Source organism: Pygocentrus nattereri, chromosome 21 (assembly GCF_015220715.1).
Source record: "Pygocentrus nattereri isolate fPygNat1 chromosome 21, fPygNat1.pri, whole genome shotgun sequence".
Taxonomy (NCBI): domain Eukaryota; kingdom Metazoa; phylum Chordata; class Actinopteri; order Characiformes; family Serrasalmidae; genus Pygocentrus; species Pygocentrus nattereri.
The window spans coordinates 15,503,010-15,525,827 of NC_051231.1; the positions used below are offsets into that span (position 1 = coordinate 15,503,010).

Here is a 22,818-nt window from a genome sequence, read left to right on the forward strand (position 1 = left end):
ATACCCCTTTACAGTAGTTGACAAGTCTGTATGAAGCAAATTGAGTGTAGAAAATCTGAGATTCATCATAGTTTTTAAAGTAGAGAACCAGCCATTCACAACAGTAGATTAAAGAAAAGCAGCACAGGTTCTGTTAGAATGTGTCACTGTGGGGAAATCCTCTGATTCTTCTACATGATTCTGCGGAATCAAGATATAAACAGAATGATTCAGAGTGGTTTGGTTTGATATAGAGTTTTGATGATGGGAAGGGAGTGGAAAATCTGAAAATAACAACTGTCTGTGAGGGAGCTTTTCTCCACTCACCAACACTCTAAACAATTCTGACTCAGTAAGTTTCTCTAGAATGTAGCGTTTCACATCAAACCACTCTGCATAGTTACAACAACAACAATAACAACAACAACAACAACAATAATAATAATAATTGCAGTTAAAGCAAATGTACCTTTCCAAATTAAAAAGAAAAAATATTAAGTGCACTTTTTAAAAAGATGTCTCATCAATAGTTCTTTAGTAAAGACAATAGTTCTGTGAACATGTAAAGAACCATTTGCATGCTTAATTGGTTCTCTGCACTGTGATATAGTTCTACAGATTGATGGAGAATATATAGCACTAAAATATTATTGTTACAAGCTTGACATCTTTACAATGCCAGAACCTTTTTGGTGTTATATAGGAACACATACAACATATTCTCCATCAATCTGAAGAACCATTTCACCATGCAAAAAACAGTTGTACATGCAAGTGGTTATTTTTGGCAAATGGCTTCTTATTCAAACTTTCTGTTCCACCTTAAATGGTGCAGCTTTCACATTGGTGCAGCTTTATTACAATGTAAAGCTGCATCATTTAAGGTGGAACAGAAAATTTCAGCCTTGTCATTCATGCTGATAGAAGCTGAATGTTCTAAGAAGTAGTCAAATAAGGCTCTAAATAAGTTCTTTAGTTTTTGGATCCTTTTTAAGTCTAAACCAAAACACTAAAGTGAGAGAAGTGATCAGCAGTAAAGCAGTAAAGTGGAGATACATCAGTGCAAGAGAAAGAAATGAAGCTCAAAAAAGAGATTTAAATGTTGATGACTGAAGTAGATGTTAAAAGTTCTCACTAAAAGTTATGTTGTTGTTGTTGTTCTGCTCCAGGCGCCCTCTACTGGAAGAGAATGTTATGCTAATCTGACCCTGAAGGTTCCTAAGACAGCTTCAGGCCGGAGCTCTCCAGCTCCACAGATCCAATACTCAGATGTGGTGACGGTTTCACCACCTGGTGAGGAACCAGAGGAGCACATTGAAGAGGAGAACACGATGGAGAAGGACACCTGCTCCCTGCTGTCTGACCTGTATGCCTCAGTGGACGCTGAACACGTCAAGAACAAGAAGCAGGAAAATAATGAAGAATACGCCAACCGAGTCTGTGGGACCGAGGGACTGTCTTTATGATTTGTCTGCTTTTTTTTTGGCAAAACGTGAATCAAAGCACAACCACTCCACACCTAGAACCTGCTGGAAATCCCTCTGACTGGCTACCCAGAGTATACAGGCATTTATTAAAGGGCCCATATCCCATTTTCTTGCATTTTATTCATTTTTTTCTGTGAGGCCCCTCATGACATAAACAATCCTAATTCTGTTTTTTCGTGATGTGACTTTAAGACTGATGCATGCAAGTAAGCTCTGTTCTGTATGGCTGCCCTATATAATTTGAAAAATGTTTGTGCAAAAACACTCTTTATGACCTCATTGTGAATAGGCAGGGCTAAACTGGTGTAACCTGAACAGGGGTGTGTTCAGTCTCCAAGCGTTGTGCCTTTTGCTGTGGTTCCCGGGTTGAGCGACATGTTTAGTTGAACTGGTGTGAAGCGGTGTGCACATAGCCATCAACAGTGATGCATATATAAACATGCTGTATTAAAAAGGCAGCATACACAATGTGTTCTAATAAAGTCTCTACAAATGCAACTGCTGCCACTACTGAAGAGGAGTTAATGGTTTTTAATAGAATAAGCTAGAAGAACACCAAGTGTTGCCTTCTCAGTGCCCAGCACTCCACTGTTCCCATTTCCATTTGCTTGAGCTGAACACAGACTAGGTGTGTGTATATATATATATACAGGTATGTAAATGGATTTGTGACATCACAAAAACAATTAATTTAAAACAGGTGGTGCAGTTTAGTTGGATGAGTTCCTTTCACTGGGTATGTTTTAGACTTTCCTCATAATTTTTTATGGTTTAAAAAGTGAGTAAAATGCATTGTTTCATGATATGGGCCCTTTAATAGAAGACACACATATCAACCAAATACACACACCATGGTACACACATTTAGCTTCTCTGACTGACTTCAGATTATAGATAACAAAGATATCTTAAAGGGGAATTCCACCAACGTTCCTACATTTCTGTTTAATTTAGTGACTGAGTGGTTTTGTGAGAAATGCTCCACCTCTAAAAGCTCCCTCAGAGAAAGTTATTACGTAAAATGGTTATGAATACACTGGCTGATGTCTGAGACATTGTTTTATGATAGTGTTGAGAAGATTTTGTGCTAAAATATGTTTATAAATCCAGGGTGAAGTAAGAGTGACTGGGACAGTTTTTGAATTTCCACCTTGTGTAAGCTCTCTTACTGTAAAATAACAATAAAAAAAAACTAAATGTGATACGTTTCTGTAACACTGTAATACTATATATATATATATATATATATATATATATATATATATATATATAATATTATTTTCCAAGGAGGCACAACAAATATTTTTGTGTAAAATGACCCAAAATCTTTTTGTAACATTTGGGTGATTGGGGCAGCACTTATCAGTGAACTAGGGAAGTGTAAGCATATTTATGGCTCTGCTTAATTCATAGTACAAAATAATTTCATGTGCATATTTTCCTTTTCATGTTTATCATTAGAAATTGAGACTCCATGTTATTTTCTATAAAACTTTACTTAAACGTAACTGATTACAACCCATAAAGTACAAAGTTCCCTTTCCTCGCTGTCACAAAAAAAAACATAATTGACAAATTAGCAGTGACACCTCATAAACACCTCACCATCTAAAAGGTCTTCTGTATTACCACAAGAGAAACAGATCAAACGTTTAAAAACCAAACCAGTTCTGTGCTATATATGTTTTTATATTATTATTATTATTGTTATATATTCATATATTGGGCAAAGAACGTTGGAGATGGAGCTGCCGGGTAGAAGGAGAAGAGGTAGACCTCAGAGAAGGTTTATGGATGTAGTGAATGTGGACATGGAGATGCTTGGTGTGAAAGTAGAGGAGGCAGTGGATAGGGCAAGATGGAGGCAGATGATCCGCTGTGGCGACCCCTAAAGGGAGCAGCCGAAAGAAGAAGAAGAAGAAGATTCATCATTTTTTCATGGAATACATTACTTCAGTCTGTAAGGCATAGGTTTTGCCAGTAAAGGTATTGCTAGTATGAGTATTTTTCAAAAAATACAAGTACACACATGTGTATATACATTGCTGTTGTCAGAAGAAAACCTCGTATCTCCAAAATGGTAACTTTACAGGAGAAGGAAAAATACGTACTTTACTTTTAATGTAAGTCAATGGAACCAGACTTTTTCCCAAGTCATTTTGGTGTTTGGGATTATTTGTTTTGGTCCAATCATCATGAAATTTACACACAATACAAAAGACATTAGGCATTTTCAAATTATGTCAAAAACCGAAAAATTTGAAAAATGGAGAGACACGCATGTGTACACATCATATTTAGCATGAGATCAGCACAAGAAAGTTACATCTTTAAACGAATTTACATTTTTACATTTCAATATGTTTATCAATGTTTAAAGTTTTTTTCTGCTTTTTCTGGAAAATGTTGTGTTTAAAAACTTTTTTAATCGCTTCTTTGTAAAAAAAAAAAAAATCAAGCGTGAACGTCGTTACTATGGACGCCCCGCCCACCATAGACGTCAGACGGTGACGCCAAGGGGTTGACGCCGGGGAGTGTGACATCAGAGGGGTCTCTCCCGAAATGCATCGCGCTGCCAACGTAGCAGAGCAAAGCTGACCGACCGGAGCTGCTTCTTCCGCCGGATCATGGCTACGTAGAGCTCCTCTGAAGGCCGGTGACTATCGATTAGGCTTCTGTGAATGAGAATCGGTTCTGTTCCGTGATCAGCAATCTCCGATCATTTTTAGATATCGATCCCGGAGGATTTTAAGCCGGTTTGTTAGCATCGCCTCACAGTTCATCACAGACGAGCCCAGCGCTGCGCGGACAGGTAGGTTAGCGAACGTTTTACGATCTTTCTCGATTTATTTTGGCGCAGGTCGTGTGTGGTGAAGCTACAGGAGGACGTTTCGCTTTTAGGACCTTTGTGGCTAACTGTAAAAGCTGAACAAACCTCCATTTACTGAGCTCCATTTAGTTAGCTTCACCGGCTTCTTACTCGAATTGTTCTGTTCCACCTAAAATGTAACTGCTGCACCATTTAAGGTGGAGCGGAACAATTCGAACAAGAAGCCATTTTCACTCATACTTACATAGTTTTTTCTTGGAAAGATGCTCTTACTGCAGCCTCCAACGTCTAAAATTAATATAAAGATGTTTTTACCTTGTTTTAAAAGTGTGGAGGAGTTTAGCTACGTTGTTTATTTAGGAGGTAGGACATGATCTTATGGGGGGGGGGGGGGGGGGCAGGGCATTCTTATAAACTCTGTCCATTTAAATGGGTAACAGAGTCAGTCAGATTGGTTTGGTATGAAACACTCAGTTCTACGGAAACTTCAGATTCAGAACTGTTCATAGTGGTGGTGATGGGAACCAGACGTCCACCTCTAAAAGATCCATCACAGAAAGTTATTACGTGAAATGGTTATGAATGCACTGGCTGATGTCTGAGACACCGTTTTACAATAGTTTTGAGAAAATCCATTTATGGTAGAGGGATACATTTATGATTAGTCATGGCAACATGTGGTTCCTATCACCACCACAAAAAAAATCTGGTTTGGCCCATATACTATGTAATTGTTGTTGTTATTAATGTCAAATGTTTTGATTTGGGGAACACTGAGTGTGTTCACATGTACATCTATAGTACACTCATTGGGTTTATTCAAGTGGTGCGGAACGGAGAACTGGCAAACCATGACAGGATACTCGCTGAATTTACCAAAATGTTTGCTAGATTAAAATCGTATACTACACCTTTAAATCTCATTGAATTTCAAGGCAAGCTTAAGTTGCTAAGCAGCAGTAGCGCTGCAGGTCATGTGATTATAACGAAATGTGATTAGTTTTCTCAATTGTTAAATTGCTGAAATAACTGTGATGTTGTTGTTGTTTTGTTTTTTTGCAGTCATCAGATGGTTATGTGAATGTAAACATACTCACTGGTCAGAGACGAAGAGTTAATATCACAACTGTTTCTGTTACAGGTGAGATGGCGAGTCCCCGGACCAGACGTGTCCTGAAGGAAGTGAGGACGAAAGACGGAAATAACGTATGTGTTTGTTTTCATTTTCTTCACCACTGTGACAGCTGTGTTGTGAATCTGAGTTCTGATGCGGTGGTTCTCTCTCCCTCTCTCTCCCTTTTTCTCCCTCTCACCCATCCTCCCTTTCTCTCCCTCTCACCCATCCTCCCTTTCTCTCCACTGCAGGTGTGCTTTGAGTGCGGAGCGTTTAACCCTCAGTGGGTGAGTGTGACCTATGGGATCTGGATCTGTCTGGAATGTTCTGGAAAGCACAGAGGCCTCGGGGTCCATCTGAGGTGAGCACCACACCTGCCTGAGCACCTGAGTCAGTGTCATTAATTAAAGCTACATTGATGAAATTGATCTGGACAAACGAGCTGCATACATAGGCCAAGTTAGGGCTTGGTGATATGACAATATTAATCGTTTTTGTGAAAAGGCTGATCACGGTATGTCACAGTGTGTCTTTTTAAGCATCACCAGCGCTTAATAGACAGTGATCAACTACATGTTTGCTTAGGACAGCACAGTTAGTCCTTTTAATTGGATTTCCTGCAGCTCAGCATATCAACTGTTGAATACACATAGTTTTTATACTGTATTTAAAAGCGGCACTAATTTGCTGTTCCAGCAGAAAAGATACACATTATGTACTGTGAACAGTTTATTGTTCAAATTGCTACAGCTGCGTTGTTATTATGTCCTGCATTGTTCAATGTTGTTTAATGCACAAAATTTACCTGTGAACTGTTAGTCCAGCACAAAACATTCAGCATTCAAGCTTCAAGTCCAAAAACACTGATGTGTTGGCCTTCCTGGCAACAGTGAAAACAAGCCTTTAGCTTAATTAATTCAAAGAAAAAAAAGTCACATTTAAATTGCAATTACATACTTTACCCAAATTGTTCAACCCTAGTAGTACATTTTTGCCGCATCACCCACTTCTAGGCTCCCCCCCCCAAATTATAGTGACAGTCACCCAAGTATATCCCATTAATTTTCCTAATGTTTTATTTTGTTGACGTAAAAACAAGATTACTTTCTGCATGACATGAGACACAATGTGTCTGATCAGTGAGTGTTTACTTACTCAGACAAGCACTAACATTACAATAAACACACATTAATACAATAACTAGTCACTAGGTCACTAATAGGGGGACCGCAGTCCGGGTCCAGACCCAGATGCTGTCCTATGCGTACCTGGCATACAACTGATAAACTGTGGAGAATTCTTTAATTTTGATGGGATGGTCCTATTTTAATCGGCATAACTTTTCTAGCCTTTATAGTAATCAGATCTGTGCATTACGATGATCACTGAGACTCGAGTGAGTGTTGCAGACACAGGAAGAATGAGGGGAGAAGTAAATGTTGTTGAAGTATGATTGAATTGGACTTTTATTTGATTTGACATTCAGTTGTTGGCTGTATAACATGTTAATATAACTACTAGGTTACTTCAGTAAACAGTATATGGCACTGAATCATGATGCAAGGCAGACATTATGATGTTCCGGACCTTTGCTTCAGGAAATTTTCTCTAACTGAACCTTATTGAATTTTAATTAAAGACCCCTAGTGGTTTATATGTATGTCAGGATGTTTGTTTAGAGGATTTGGCTAATTAATACTAAATTATGTTAAAGTATGCAGATGATGAATGTGATGGCTGAAGGCTTTTTACTGTGTTTGTTTATTTACTTCTAATATGTGGCCAAAACACACTTCATACAGTAAAGTATATGCTTTTCAGGGATGGGGGAGTAGCTAAGTAACATGCTACTTTTTGTAGTTGGCTACAAATATCTGTAGCTAGTAGCTTTAGCCGCTACAGTTTTATTAAATGTAGGTAGTAGCTGTAGCGCCTACAAGTACTTGTGTAGCTGTAGCAAAAGTTTTCGCTACGATTTTGCTACAGGCTTCAGTCAATCCACGCAAAATGAACCACAGAGCATGGCTGTTCTTGTAAAATGTCTCTCAATGTTTGACTTTTTGCGAGACTGAAGTCACTTCTCATTGTCCAGGTTCTTGTTTGAATTGTCCTGTTCCACTTTAAATTTAAGGTGGAATGGGGCGATTCGAAAGAGAAGCAGGAGAAAGAGAAGCTGACTTCAGTTTCGTGAGTTGCTGCGGATTAAACAAATCAGCAAAACAGTGATTTTATAAATGTAAATAAGTCCATTCATCTCCAAATTATGGATGTTCGTCTCAAATCTCTCTCTTTGCTGTTTCGTTCTCTGTGTTGCTGTGTGTCCAGCAGTCTGCACATCAGTCTTCAGCGTTAAAGGGTGAATTAGCAGTTATGCGTTAAAACCAGCGACCATTTATTGTGAAAACTGTGTTAGAGCTGTGTGTTCTAACGATTTTACAGTAAAGGAGAATTACTTTACTGCCCCCTCTTACCCTGTTGTTCAATGGTCAGGACCCCCATGGACCCTCACAGAGCAGGTACTATTTGGGTGGTGGATCATTCTCAGCACTGCAGTGACACTGACAGTGTGTGTGGTGGTGTGTTAGTGTGTGTTGTGCTGGTATGAGTAGATCAGACACAGCAGTGTTTTTACTGCTGGAGTTTTTAAGTACTGTGTCCACTCACCACTCTATTAGATGCACCTGCGCTGTCGGTTCACCCTGTAGATGTAAAGATAGAGAGATGACATCTCTTGCTGTACAGTATGAGGTAATCATCCTCTAGTCCTTCATCATTGGTCACAGGACGCTGCCCACATGATACTGTTGGCAAGATATTTTTGGTTGGTGGACTATTCTCAGTTCAGCAATGACACTGAGGTGTTTAAAAACTCTAGCAGCGCTGCTGTGTCTGATCCACTCATACCAGCACAGCACACCTCTACCACATCAGTGTTACAGCAGTGCTGAGAATAATCCACCGCCCAATCGTACCTGCTCTCCATGGGGGTCTTGAGCACTGAAGAACAGGGTAAAAGGGGGCTGACAAAGTATGTAGAGAAAGAGATGGACTACGGTCTGTAATTGTAGAACTACAAAGTGCACCTATGTAGTAAGTGGAGCTGATAAAATGGACAATGAGTGTAGAAATTTTCTTAATGTTATGTCTGATCAGTGTATCTTGCTGAAATGTTTAAATTGGAGCAGTTTTATTTCAACAATTAACAGATTGTGCACAAAATTCTCTGGTTTGTATTCAGTATTTTTTGTTGATTTCTGTTAGGAAAAACCTGGAATGATTGACTTTGCATTTAGTCTTAATTTTTGTTGGATATCACGCCTTTGGGTGTGTAAGTTTGATTGTTGGTTACACTTTTTGGTGATCTTTTTGTACATTTGCAGCTTTTCAATTGTACCTTTCTTTCTGGCACATGATTAAATGCAGCGTCTTGTTCATACTATCAGTTGAGCTTGTTTGGTGTTTCAGGTGGAGATTCACAAACATTCTGACAGTCAAGCTTTGAAAGTAGCTAAGAAGTAGTGCACTGCTTTTCAAAAAGTAGCTAAGAAGTAGTGCACTGCTTTTCAAAAAGTAGCTAAGAAGTAGTGCACTGCTTTTCAAAAAGTAGCTAAGAAGTAGTGCACTGCTTTTCAAAAAGTAGCTAAGAAGTAGTGCACTGCTTTTCAAAAAGTAGCTAAGAAGTAGTGCACTGCTTTTCAAAAAGTAGCTAAGAAGTAGTGCACTGCTTTTCAAAAAGTAGCTAAGAAGTAGTGCACTGCTTTTCAAAAAGTAGCTAAGAAGTAGTGCACTGCTTTTCAAAAAGTAGCTAAGAAGTAGTGCACTGCTTTTCAAAAAGTAGCTAAGAAGTAGTGCACTGCTTTTCAAAAAGTAGCTAAAAAGTAGTGCACTGCTTTTCAAAAAGTAGCTAAGAAGTAGCGACTAACTTTTTATGGAAAAGTAGCTAAATTGTAGCTAGCTACACATTTTGGGAAAGTAGCTACAAAGTAGCTAACTACTAATTTTTCAGTAGCTAGCCCAACCCTGATGGCTTTAAACCATGAGTTTGGGTGTCTTAGACTTTCTCACAGTGCTGTGTGAATAGAGTTGAAAGAAATTTTTGCAGAGTGACTGTATTCAGTCAGTGAAATTTAGATGATTTTTACAGTAGCCGTTTAGCTGGCTGAGCTGAACAGTCCCACTCAAAGCATAAAGATAAAGCATTTATTTTCTCATCTCTACAGCGCTGCACCTTTTAAGGTGGACCAGAAAATTCTAATGAGGAGCTCAGCTTTGGTTTATTAATTGAAGTAATTTTAAGTGCTTAAATGAAGCTTTTCTTCATTTACTAGCACTGAGATAAAGAGACATCGTTCACTCTGTGTTTTTAAATGGTTAACTCTTCATGGGTGACTTATTATGGTTTACTTTTTGCATAATCCTGCATATGCACAGATTTTTTTTATTAGTTTCTTGGGTATAACAACACATCCATCCATCCATCCATTTTCTAAGCCGCTTCTCCGTCATGTTTTAAGAGTTTATTATTTGGTGATTTTCTGTTTTAACTTATGACTTTAGGGATGCTTTAAACATCTTTCTCCAAATTTCAACTTTTGTTTACAGCTTTGTGCGCTCTGTTTCGATGGACAAATGGAAGGATATAGAGCTGGAGAAGATGAAGGCGGGGGGAAATGAGAAATTCCGCTTGTTTCTGGAGTTGCAGGATGATTATGATGGAAACTGGAGTTTGCAGGAGAAATACAACAGCAAGTCTGCTGCTCTGTTCAGGGACAAGGTGGGTTTATCCACTGTTACCTCACAGATGGGCAAGTGTTTCGAGAGTGATGTGAGAGAATCGACTGACTGACTGTATTGGGTGTAATGTTAGTGTCCGTGTTATATTATTAAATGATCTGTGTGTTTTAGGTGGCTACTCTAGCTGAGGGGAAGGAATGGTCCATCGAAAACTCCCCTGCTAAAGACTGGACTCCTCCTCAGCCCAAGACTGGACTTTCCTCCTCTCACCGGTAACACACCTGCTGAACTGCAGTTAGGTTTGCGAATGTGCAGAGAGATCTGAATCAAATCGTTATCGCATCATACATAAATGTGTCCAGAAATCGAGCCCCTCCAACAAAAAATGTATGTTAAACATTCCACCTGTTTATATATTATCGTTGACTTTATTTGTACAAACATGCAGTTTTAGTGGCCACCATACTTTAGGTACAGGGCATTAAACAGTATTTATGATTTTTTTTAAAAAAGTGTCACATGTACTGTTTGTCATTGCAAGAACTTAATTAACAACATCATGTAGATGTTTGGATATGACTGGTGTGTGATGTGTTTATTGAACTCCAGAAGAGCAGCACTAAAATATCTGCACTTTATTTTTATTTTATGTATTTTACTTCTTTTGTAACTCTACAGTAAGTGTTATATTTCTCTAAGAGAGTAATGCAGGTAGATTTAGTCACAATTTCTAGATTTTATTAATGTTTCTGTATCTATCAGATTCCTGGTTATTTGGGTGGTTATATGGTGAAAGATGTTTATATTAGAGACTCCTCTCTAGGATCTTATTTTAGCATGTAATCAACACTAATGGTGTTGATTAGGATATGCAAATGGTGGTCGGTTCGTTAACTGTGAAGACAGATTTAAGCCCCTTACTTACAAAAATGGGAAGCATCAAGTCAGAGACCCCATTTACACCTGGTCACTTCATGTGTTTTGAGTATCAGGATCACATCTGGATGAGGCCACATAATACAACGCATTTAAGACTTCAGGAGGTGGACTGAAGCTTTTGAACCACATGTTATAGCAGTGTAAACACATCCATCTCTTCACGATATGTTCAACAGCCAAGACCCTTCCCAGTACAACCGAAACCCCTTCCAGGACTGTTCCAAACAACCCCTTACACAACTGTACAAAACACCCTGCAGACGAAGAGGCTAAATAGATAAACAGTTTATAATTGGTTCCTGTGCAACGAGCTGATTTGTATATTCCGTCCCACAGCAATCAGTTTTCAGTTCAACTAACCGGAAACACATTTGCCTGCCAAGTGCATGTGGCTAAAATCTGGATACAAGCCAAATACTGGACGCGTGAAGTAACCAGATGTGAACGGGGTCAAGTCAGATAAAATCAAATCAAACGATCAAATCAGAATTGAGCAGTGAGGCTTGTAATGTGAATGTTAAGTTTTGTGATGATCACTCCTAACAGTTAAGATCTTACTGTGATCATCAGATCTCAGGAGCTATTATAATAACTCTGACTTGTGTGGTGTTGCAGAAGCTCTGCCGGTGCTGGTCAGCAGTCTTCACACTCAGACAAGGCGTTTGAAGACTGGCTGAGTGACGACGTCAACTCCTACCAGAGGTGAGTTCAGTGGTCTGTGCGTATGGACAGGTTCCTCAGAGCAGACTTTGTGTTGTGTGTGTGTGTGTGTGTGTGTGTGTGTGTGTGAAGCTGGTAAATGGTGGTGAGAACTTTTAGCTGACGTTCTAACGAGGCTGCTCCTCCTGCAGTGGTGGGAGTGGGCAGGAGAACCGCTATGTGGGCTTTGGAAACACGCCTAACCCTCCGAAGAAGGAAGATGATTTCATTAACAATGCAATGTCCTCCATTTATTCGGTAAGGGTGGATTGTAGTGCTCTCTCCCTCTTTGACAGTTATAGATCAGTCGTTTCTCTGCAGAGTGCTAATATCTGTGTGTGTGTGTGTGTGTGTTTTGGTAATTAGGGCTGGAGCAGCTTCACAGTCGGTGCGAGTAAGTTTGCAGCCGTCGCAAAAGACAACGTAAGTGGATTTCGGTTTTGTTACCATGCCAGTTGATTGTATCTTTATCCTAAGCTCCGAAACTGCAGCTAGACTCTGAACTAGTGCTGGGCAGTATGACAATATTTTATTTTTTATATTTGATAAATTATGCTTTTTGAGCTTGTCATTTGTATTGTCAGTACTTGGCAAACACTGACTATGTTTTATTACAGAGTGAGCTTAATTAATCCTGATTACCAGTTAATTACCACTGTTAATGATCAAAACTAGACAGCCTATCAGAGTAAAGTGGGCGTGGAAGGGGTGGGGATGGTTATAGGGATTTTCCTTTTTCTCAAATAAGTGAAGAGGCTCTTCATGCCACAAGTGTGTTTAACTGTCTGTTTTCCTGCATTTATGTGAGATGAATGAACAACTTGATTAAAATCTGATCGTCTCTCCTGAAACAGACTGCAAAATTGGCCAACCAGGCGTCTATGAAGGTATGTATTTCACTATACACGTATACACAGAGTCTTTAAGAGTGTTTTGTGTGATTCCTGTGTTTGTGTTTTTGTATAAAATGTCATGCAGCTGTTCAGATGTCATCACGGCTTCTAAACACTGGATTCCCACAGAACCTGTTTTTATATTTAATTTTTCTCCGATTTATTTTTTAAATTTGGGTTTTTGCTCATTTTTCTCTGTGAAAGTATATGTTGAAATAGCTGTTTGCATGTGTTTTGATAATTAAAAGTAGTGCTTCTTCAACCAGATCACCCCAGAGTGCCCCGCAAAACCAGTTCCTGCTTATACCAAAATCTAGTGCTGCACTATTATCTGTACAGTCATGGCCAAAAGTTTTGAGAATGACACAAATATTATATTTTCACATGATGTGCTGCCCTCTGGTTTTTATGTGTGTTTGTCAGATGTTTTTATCACATACAGAAATATAATTGCAATCATATTATGAGTAACAAAAGCTTTTATTGACAGTTAGAATGAGTTAATGCAGCAAGTCAATATTTGCAGTGTTGACCCTTCTTATTCAGGACCTCTGCAATTCTCCCTGGCATGCTCTCAATCAACTTCTGGACCAAATCCTGACTGATAGCAATCCATTCTTGCACAATCAATGCTTGCATTTTGTGAGAATTTGTAGGTTTTTGTTTGTCCACCCGTCTCTTGATGATTGACCACAAGTTCTCAATGGGACTAAGATCTGGGGAGTTTCCAGGCCATGGACCCAAAATCTCTATGTTTTGTTCCCTGAGCCATTTAGTTATCACCTTTCCTTTATGGCAAGGTGCTCCATCATGCTGGAAAAGGCATTGTTGATCACCAAACTGCTCTTGGACGGTTGGGAGAAGTTGCTCTCGGAGGACATTCTGGTACCATTCTTTATTCATGGCTGTTTTTTTAGGCAAGACTGCGAGAGAGCCGATTCCCTTGGCTGAGAAGCAACCCCACACATGAATGGTTTCAGGATGCTTTACAGTTGGCATGAGACAAGACTGGTGGTAGTGCTCACCTCGTCTTCTCTGAACAAGCTGTTTTCCAGATGTCCCAAACAATCGGAAAGGGGATTCATCAGAGAAAATGACTTTACCCCAGTCCTCAGCAGTCCACTCCCTGTACCTTTTGCAGAATATCAGTCTGTCCCTGATGTTTTTTTCTGGAGAGAAGTGGCTTCTTTGCTGCCTTCCTTGAGACCAGGCCTTGCTCCAAGAGTCTCCGCCTCACTGTGCGTGCAGATGCACTCACACCTGCCTGCTGCCATTCCTGAGCAAGCTCTGCACTGCTGGTAGCCCGATCCCATAGCTGAAACACTTTTAAGAGACGGTCCTGGCGCTTGCTGGTCTTTCTTGGGCGCCCTTGAGCCTTTTTGGCAACAATGGAACCTCTCTCCTTGAAGTTCTTGATGATGCGATACATTGTTGACTGAGCTGCAATCTTTCTAGCTGCGATACTCTTCCCTGTTAGGCCATTTTTGTGCAGTGCAATGATGACTGCACGTGTTTCTTTAGAGATAACCATGGTTAACAGAAGAGAAACAATGATGCCAAGCACCAGCCTCCTTTTAAAGTGTCCAGTGGTGTCATTCTTACTTAATCATGACAGATTGATCTTGTCCTCATCAACACCCACACCTGTGTTAATGGAGCAATCACTGAAACGATGTTAGCTGGTCCTTTTAAGGCAGGGCTGCAATGAAGTTGAAATGTGTTTTGGGGGATAAAGTTCATTTTCTAGGCAAATATTGACTTTACAATTAATTGCTGTTAAGCTGATCACTCTTTATAACATTCTGTAGTATATGCAAATTGCCATTATAAAAACTGAAGCAGTAGACTTTGTAAAAATTAATATTTGTATCATTCTCAAAACTTTTGGCCATGACTGTATTTTTAGGCTAAATGAGATGATGAGAAATCACACGTGGCACTACAAAGTGAGCATGGTGTCAACTTGTCAGCCAAAATGCACCAGTTTTCTTGGAAAAATCTAGTTAAATTTAGTGTGTACATGATTATTGCAGGTATTTAGCTTCATTACACTTAGACATTGATACCTTCCCCCAACAAGTAGCTTTAATTAGGCCTGAAATACAGTCTGAGAACGTTCTGTCTGAGCCTGACCCAACACACAGAGCCTGAATTTAACCTGGGCCTGACAAAATTCTGCCCAAAACTGACTCAACCTGAACGACGTCATCATGTTTTAAGTCCTAAACTGTCCAGAGTCCGACAAATTTCTGTCTAGAACTGACCAGAACCGGCTCATGACACAAAGTCCTCAATAAGACCCAACAGGGCAGCACTAGATGCTGTATAGTGACAATCACAGATAAATAAAATATTAATCAAGTGTGTAAAATTAAAACACGATTTATGGTTGTGAAAGTACAGGGTAAGTCAAAAGTCACAGGACAGGTTTTATTTGATTTTTTTTATTTTATTATTGAGTTTTATCTCTGGGGTCGACTCAAACATTATGTATGCTGAGAAAATCTGCAAAAAACAAGACCTTCAGCACCGCATCGTGGAGGCTTGTGACAGCATAAAAAAATAAAATAAAACGGTGTCCTGTGACTTTTGACCCATCCTGTAGAATAAAGTTAGCAGCTAAACCGAACCATCTTGCAGGTGTAATCTGTTCAAGAGGGGGCTGTGCGTGATATGTGTCTGACCCGGCACATGCTTAAGAAATGAGTCTAAAGCTGAGGTGCGCAGTCAAGTATCATCAGTTCAGACAGATATTTCAGCCTCTGTAATGTTTGCAGGTGTTTGCCCTGAACTGAAAAATCTTTTAAAACCACTTACTCATGTTTAGCAGGTTAAAGACTCGCAGCAAGGAGGTACTATTAGCACCCTAATAATTTACCTGATTTTAATTTCTGCAGAGAATTAGCTAAACCAAAACAGCAAATGTAAACATGTTACTTTGCATATTATGAAGGAGGTTAGAGGGGAATCCCCCAGATTCTCCATATTCGCAGTGGTTGAGATGTAAACAGGGTGATTCAGAGTGGTTGGGTGTGAAAAGGTTCAGATTTCTTTACGGTGGTGGAGATGGGAACCTACACATGTCGTCTTGAGGTTTTTTTAATGGAATGTTGATGATGGTAAAATAAGTGAAAAATCTGAAATAATGAGTTTTCTTTGAGGACTATTTTGCTTTAAAATACACTTTAGGCCAAAAGTCTTGTCAAAACTGTTGTAAAACAGTGTCTCAGACATCAGGCAATGTATTCATAGCCATGTCATGTAATAACTTCTCTTAGGGAGCTTTGTAGAGGTGGACGTCTGGTTCCTGTCACTGCCACTGTGAACAATTCTGGTTTGGTTTCTGTAAAATGGATCATTTCACAGCAAACCACTCTGAACGACTCTGTTTATTTCTTGATGACTGAGCTGTACAGAACCAGAGGAATTCCTTCTTAATGTGTTTAAAACTTCACATTTCTGTGCTTGTAGAGGTTCTCTCTGTGTTCTCTGTGTGGTGGAAATCATAGAGCCCTATAACATTCTGAAGATTTATACCTTTACAATAAGGCTTTGATGATGGTTTAGTGTGAACTGTTGCTTTACCTCCCTCTGCTCACTCTGGATGTCAGTTACGGGGGTATAAACCACCCCCCGAGCCGGTAAACTATAACACATATGCATGTAACACTGTCTGCTGAGCCGATGCTGCTTCATTTGCATTTACTGTTCTTGTTAATCGTTTGTTATGTGTTTGAATGGTGGAGCTTGTCAGCTTGGCTGTGTTTTGTTTTAGTGTATTTGTAATGTTGAATGTTAGTCAGGAAGGTGACCTGTGTTTTTTGTTTTTTTGCTTGGCCACTTCAAAGCATTCATATGTATCTCGAGCGGATGGATATATTTATGGAGCATCTTTAAATGATTTAAATGATATATACATACATGAAATGATCTGAATGTGGATGTTCCTTATCCCATAGCTGGATTCTGTAATATAGATTTTTATCTTTCTGGGTGTGTTCTTAAAGAGACACTCCAGCATTTTTCACTCTAATCTCATTAGCAGATGGTGACTTACCACAAACGCTAATTGCTGTGTCATTAATGAAATAACAGAAACCTGTGAACTCCAGTCACATTTATAATAGAACCCACTCAGAGTTGTGATGCGTTGAGAAGAGATTAGGTTCAAAAAGGCTACAGTTTCCCTTTAATACCACCTCCTCTTGGATTATCCATCTGTGAGCGTTGCTGCTGAGCATCTTGTCTCGTTTGGTCTCGTCCTGTCTGTGGTCCATCTGAGAGAACACCTGCCTGTTTATTGTTTCAATCATCTGAAACATTTGTCATTGGAGGAATGTGCACATTATCTTCATCCTTCCTCTCCCTCTTCCTCTCCATTCCTGACCAGGCTGCTGAGTTAGGACAGACTTTAAATGAATCTGTTATCAAACCAACTCAGGAAAAGGTAACTCACGCTGCTGCTTTGGTGGTGGCTTATAGCTCAGCTTCACAAACGCTTTGTTTAGCACAGTGCTAAAAAAGTATGTAGAGCTGTAGGTATTAAATGCAGATGGCTGTCATCATTTACATGAAATAATCATAAAAGAAACTACATAGTTATATTATAATTACTAATCATGGCTAATAACCTTTTAATTTGGTGAGCAGTAGTGTGTTTAAATGTGCTTGAGATAAAACTGGAGCTCAAACACTAATGAAGTAAAAGGGGTGTGTCTGCAACAGACTGACAGGAGCGAAGGAGTGTGTCTGTTGCAGACTAACAAGCGAAGGGGCATGTCTGTAGGAGGCTTGATGGGAGTGAAGGGGCGTGTCCTGTAACAGACTAAATATGTATTCGGGTTAATATTGAGACATTAAATGATTGACTTTCACCTTTTAAAGGAGTTAAAATCTGATGGTAGTGTTTGACAGCCTCGTAGACCTGCTCTTTAAATTGTTTTAATTTAGCAGTTTTAATTTTGTTATTGCTGCTCTGCTTGGCCAGGTAGAGTTAATGGAAATAAATCACTAATCTGAATATTTAAATGTGATCCTGTGATGTGAGTCAGCTTTTCACGCAGTGCAATACAGTAGATGCTTTAAATTCTGTTGCTTCACCTGCTGAATGTCTGGGTGTAACGGTTCTGTTCTGGCTTTGGTTCTGGGACATGATTCAGAGTTTAATGTCGGGGTGAAAGTGTGCCCTCTAGTGACTAAGGTATTAACTCTCTCTGAAGTGTGTGCAGTGGCACAGAAACGGACAGAAGCTCAGGAAATCCAGTATTATATCCACTTCACAGAAAGTGCTGCTAATGTGAAATTGAACTCATTAGTGGAGCTTGTTGACTGTTCGTTAAAATCAAGATTTTATTATAAGAAACAATTATAAACTGAAGTTATAATTCAGACTTTTTCTGCTGGAGGATTGACACCAGTAGATTTATTAAATATATACATAAATATATACAGTTGCTGATACTGCAAACTGTCTCATATTTTAAAGTAAAATCAATTAGAACCATGGCCTTTAGAACTGAGGTAGACACAGAACCGTTACAGTCGTACCGATGGAGAATATCTGCACATGTAACATTGCATAACTCTTGACATAAGTGTATAACTGTATTAAAGCAACACACAACTGTTATAACAGTGCATAGCTCTATTCTAATAGTACACAATTATATTACAACTGTACAGTACTGTTATAACAGCACAGAATGGTGCTATAACAGTGCATGTTATAGCAGTACAGCATTGTTATAACTGCATAATATTTATAACAGAACTGAACTCTATTATAACAGTAAGAACTATTTTCTAATGATATAGAACTGTGCTATTAACAGTACAGAACTCTAGAAAGTCCTCATTATTAACAGTAATGTGACTTATTTAGGTAAAAGATGGAAAGTTGTTTGATGAAATGGCAGTCGGGATCTCAGGGCTCGCCTCAAAGGTATGAGATAAACTGAAGCCCACCTGACCTCGTCCTCTGAGTCAAACACCTGCAGCTGCAGCAGTTAATCACAGTCCTCCTCAAACTCACCTGATCATGGTCCTCCCTGAACACACTTGATCGCGCCCCTCCCCAATCTCACCCCATCACGGCCCTCCCCAATCTCGCCCCATCGCGGTCCTCCTCAAACTTACCTGGTCAGTGCTGAATGTTCAGTGAGACTGATGATGGAGCTGCTCAGTGACGGACTGTTTCTCTCAGGGGACGCGGTTCAGCTGATCTGTGTTTAGTCTAATGTGTATTTTGTTGATTTCTTTGTGCTGTCATTGTGATTCTGATGGTGAGTAAAAGAAAAAACATGAATGTTAATCACTTTAATTAATGATTTCTTGTTAACAGAATCAAACAGTTACACTTTCATTGTACAGGGTGGGCCATTTATATGGATACACCCAAATAAAATGGGAATGGTTGGTGATATTAACTTCCTGTTTGTGGCACATTAGTTTATGGGAGGGGGAAAACTTTTCAAGATGGTTGGTGACCATGTTGGCCATTTTGAAGTCGGCCATTTTGGATCCAACTTTAGTTTTTTCAATGGGAAGAGGGTCGTGTGACGCATCAGACTTATTGAGAATTTCACAAGAAAAACAATGGTGTGCTTGGTTTTAACCTTTTATTCTTTCATGAGTTATTTACTTCTTTCTGACCACTTATAAAATGTGTTCAAAGTGCTGCCCATTGTGTTGGATTGTCAATGCAACCCTCTTCTCCCACTCTTCACACACTGATAGTAACACCGCAGAAGAAATGCTAGCACAGGCTTCCAGTATCTGTAGTTTCAGGTGCTGCACATCTCGTATCTTCACAGCTTAGTCTAAGGGGGTCAGATCGGGAGACCTTGGGGGCCATTCAACTGGCCCACAACGACCAATCCACTTTCCAGGAAACTGTTCATCTAGGAATGCTCGGACCTGACACCCATAATGTGGTGGTGCTCCCTGAGTTTTTCTAGCAAGATAGTGCACCACCACATTATGGGTGTCAGGCAGACTTCAAAATGGCTGCCATGGTCAACACCCATCTTGAAAAGTTTTCCTCCTCCCATATACTAATGTGCCACAAACAGGAAGTTCATCACCAACCACTCCCATTTTATTTGGGTGTATCCATATAAATGGCCCACCCTGTACATTAGGCATTATACTGTTACATAGCTGTGTAGGTGTTAGATCACCTATAACATACTGTCTAGTGTCCTTTTGCTGTATAAAAAGTGTAATGCATGTATGTAAATGTAATATTGGCTTTATTTAAAGCTTGTATGTGTGTTCAGGTTCAGGAGGCTGGAGCAAAAGGCTGGAAGGACATGGGCTCTTTCTTTAGTGGGAAACCAGGAGATCCTGCAGATGGGTAATGTTAAGGGGAATAACTCACTGTGTTTATACACTCGTAATACAATTTAACACAAATAACACGTTTATCCTGATGGAACACGACCAACTTTAGTGTGAATGTAGAAACAAGACAGAGTCATAGAAAAGTAGGAATGTTAACAAATTGTTCAGATCCATGCCTAAAAAGTGGTTCTTCAGGGGTTCTAAAGAGCATGTAGTTATGTAATTATACATGTTAATACAAGTTAAGCATGTATTTTAGTCTATAGAGCATAAAATCAGGTTTAATTACAGAAGTTTTGATCTGTGTGTGTGTGTGTGTTCAGGTCTGTGGGCGGAGATGGCTATCAGAACATGGAGCCCTCGAGCGGCTACCAGAACAGCGAAGGGGTTGGTCAGAGTTTCTGGGACACCTTCGGCAATGACTCCAAGCCCAAGAAGTCCCCCAGCAGCGACAGCTGGACCGTCGCCGACAACTCAGCAGAGAAGAAGAGCTCGGACAGCTGGGACAACTGGGGCTCTGAGGCTCCGTCCAACAACAAGCACAGCACTGGAGACAGCTGGGAGGCCTGGGACAACAACTGGGAGAACGCGGCCGAGAACAAGAGCAAGAAGAGTGCTGCTAAAGAAGAGGAGACATGGGACAACGCCGACTGGTAGACAGTTTTGCGCTCCTGACTGTCGGGGCCGGCTGTGCTGACCACAGAGACGCTGTCGTTCTGATCGTATGTGCTGTTGTCGGATGTGTTTTTCAGTAACTTTGTTTGAAATTTATTACAGAAACTCCATCTCCAAGGTGAACGCCTTCTCCGAGCACGTTAGAAACCGCTAGAACTGATGATGATGATGATGATGATGATTTTGAGATCTTGCACGTTTTAAATTCAGACTGTAGGTGTTTCTGCTGCATCTCTGCTGCAGCACTTTAACTTCTGTTTTTTCAGTGTTTTTTCAGTTTAATATGCTGATCAGTTATTTATCTCTCAGCTCTTCGCAGATTAAAGGATCCACCCTTACAAAGAGGTTCTTGAAGGGTTCTTTACTAAAACCAATGGTAATACATAGAACTATGAAAGCTCGACAAGATCAGTTTGAATGTGCAAGAGCACCAAAAAGGTTCTGCTACTGTTAGAACCTTTTTTTTCTGTTAAAAATGCAGGCTGGACGATATGTCAAAGATCCATCATTACGAAACTTGAGGACGTTTTTATTGTTCACTTTTTTCAACATTTGTTTATTATTGATAAGTTGAGTTGAATGCCCCAGCATGGCCCCATTTATAATATTCATTAAACAGGATTAATTATGATCTTTGTTTGTAATGAAACACATTATCAGTGCTATTGAAATACTGATCATATCCACAATTTACTCAGAAACTGACATAATTCATGATGATTATGGTAAGAGTTGCTACTCTTTTGATTATTCGGTCTATGGTGAGTTTTTCTACAAAAGTCTTTCTTAAAATTCTTAAGAAAGTTCTTAAAATGTTCAGTATTGGAATAGTGCTGTGAAAATCCTCAGTAAGCATTAATCTTTAATCTTAGTCTTTAATCTGAATAATCTCGCTGGAAACTTTACAGTGAGTCTGTGCAGAGGCTGTTCTTTAGTGTGGCTGCAGGGGGCGACTAAGTGCAGTTTATTTATTTTCTCTTATTAAACTGCACAGTAAAAAATGTTCCATCAGATTAACCTAAGCAATTGAATTAGTTTTATTAATCATTTATTAAAAGTATTTATTTAGATTAAATAAAACCAATTTTATTGTTTATTACTATGTGAATTAATTTTGTAAGGTTGAACTGACAGCACTTTTTACAGTGTGGGCATCTAAACTCTACACCCTTAATCATTTCATCTCAAACAGCTGAATGAGTTTAAAAGTGTTTGAAAGATTTTGGTTAGTTTAAAGGACTTTAAAGATAAGTGAAGAACGCTTTAGAGACATTTGTTAAAAGTCCTCAGACAACTCATGAAACTAAAGCATCAGCTACAATTATGGCGTGATTAAATATTGCATTGTGAGCATTTATCTGACTCTCTCTCTCTCTCTCTCTCTCTCTCTCTCTCTCTCTCTCTCTCTCTCTCTCTCTCTCTCTCTCTCTCTCTCTCTCTCTCTCTCTCTCTGTCTCTCTGTCTCTCTGTCTCTCTGTGATGGTGATTCAGTGTGTCCTTTAAAACTTATGTGTCAGGAGCTGAAATGTAAACATGTACAGTTATGTAGAGTTTAATGGATTAAAGTGGAAAAACTTTATTAAGTAAAAGGGGATTTATCTATTCCTGTTTTTTTCAGAGCAAGTTTCTAACTTAAGTGCTGGGAGTAGTTTTACGTGAGGAAGTGGAGTAAATATACAGAATAATGTAATTTTACACAGGTCTGTAAAGTTTATGCGCTCCATACACATCAATTGATCTTCATCTGGCTTCCCCTGATTGTATATCCAGTGGTCTTAAGTGAAGGCAGTGCAAGTTGACATCACCTCATATTCCTGTTACTTTACATGATTTACAGCTGGTAAACTGACAGAAGCATCATTACAGAGTGAGGAGAATATAAGTCGGCTAAAATATGGTGATCAAGCGCTGCTGAGAGTTGCCCTGATATAAACATTAAAAAGTCACAGGCGTTGAATTTTTCACGCAATGTCGTACGCCTTTACGATGTTTAGGTCTCCAATGATCTCAAAATCAACATCATACTAGTGAAGATGTGATGACAATAGAAGATAATTCAATCACATCCTCAGAAGGTGCGTCCTTCGCCATGTTTAGACTGAGTTCTGTTTGAATTCTCTTTCAATC

At 39.4% G+C, this 22,818-nt stretch overlaps 1 protein-coding gene across 6 annotated transcripts; it reads left to right on the plus strand.

Moving 5' to 3' along the window:
• Positions 1-3,996: 3,996 nt before the first annotated feature.
• Positions 3,997-22,280, plus strand: arfgap1 (ADP-ribosylation factor GTPase activating protein 1). 6 transcript variants are annotated; one of them, XM_037532278.1, is made up of 14 exons: positions 3,997-4,278; positions 5,438-5,502; positions 5,662-5,771; positions 10,013-10,184; positions 10,316-10,416; positions 11,699-11,785; positions 11,935-12,040; positions 12,149-12,205; positions 12,637-12,669; positions 16,287-16,316; positions 17,066-17,122; positions 18,557-18,616; positions 19,953-20,029; positions 20,340-22,280. In XM_037532278.1, exons 2-14 carry the CDS (start codon positions 5,443-5,445, stop codon positions 20,671-20,673), a joined length of 1,284 nt encoding a protein of 427 aa, XP_037388175.1. In that variant the 5' UTR covers positions 3,997-4,278; positions 5,438-5,442; the 3' UTR covers positions 20,674-22,280. The 6 variants fall into 6 exon arrangements, with proteins under 6 accessions (XP_037388175.1, XP_037388176.1, XP_017548290.1 ...); XM_037532279.1 differs by lacking the exon at positions 18,557-18,616 and having other exon boundaries at positions 3,998-4,278; positions 19,959-20,029; XM_017692801.2 differs by lacking the exon at positions 16,287-16,316 and having other exon boundaries at positions 3,998-4,278.
• Positions 22,281-22,818: the final 538 nt, after the last annotated feature.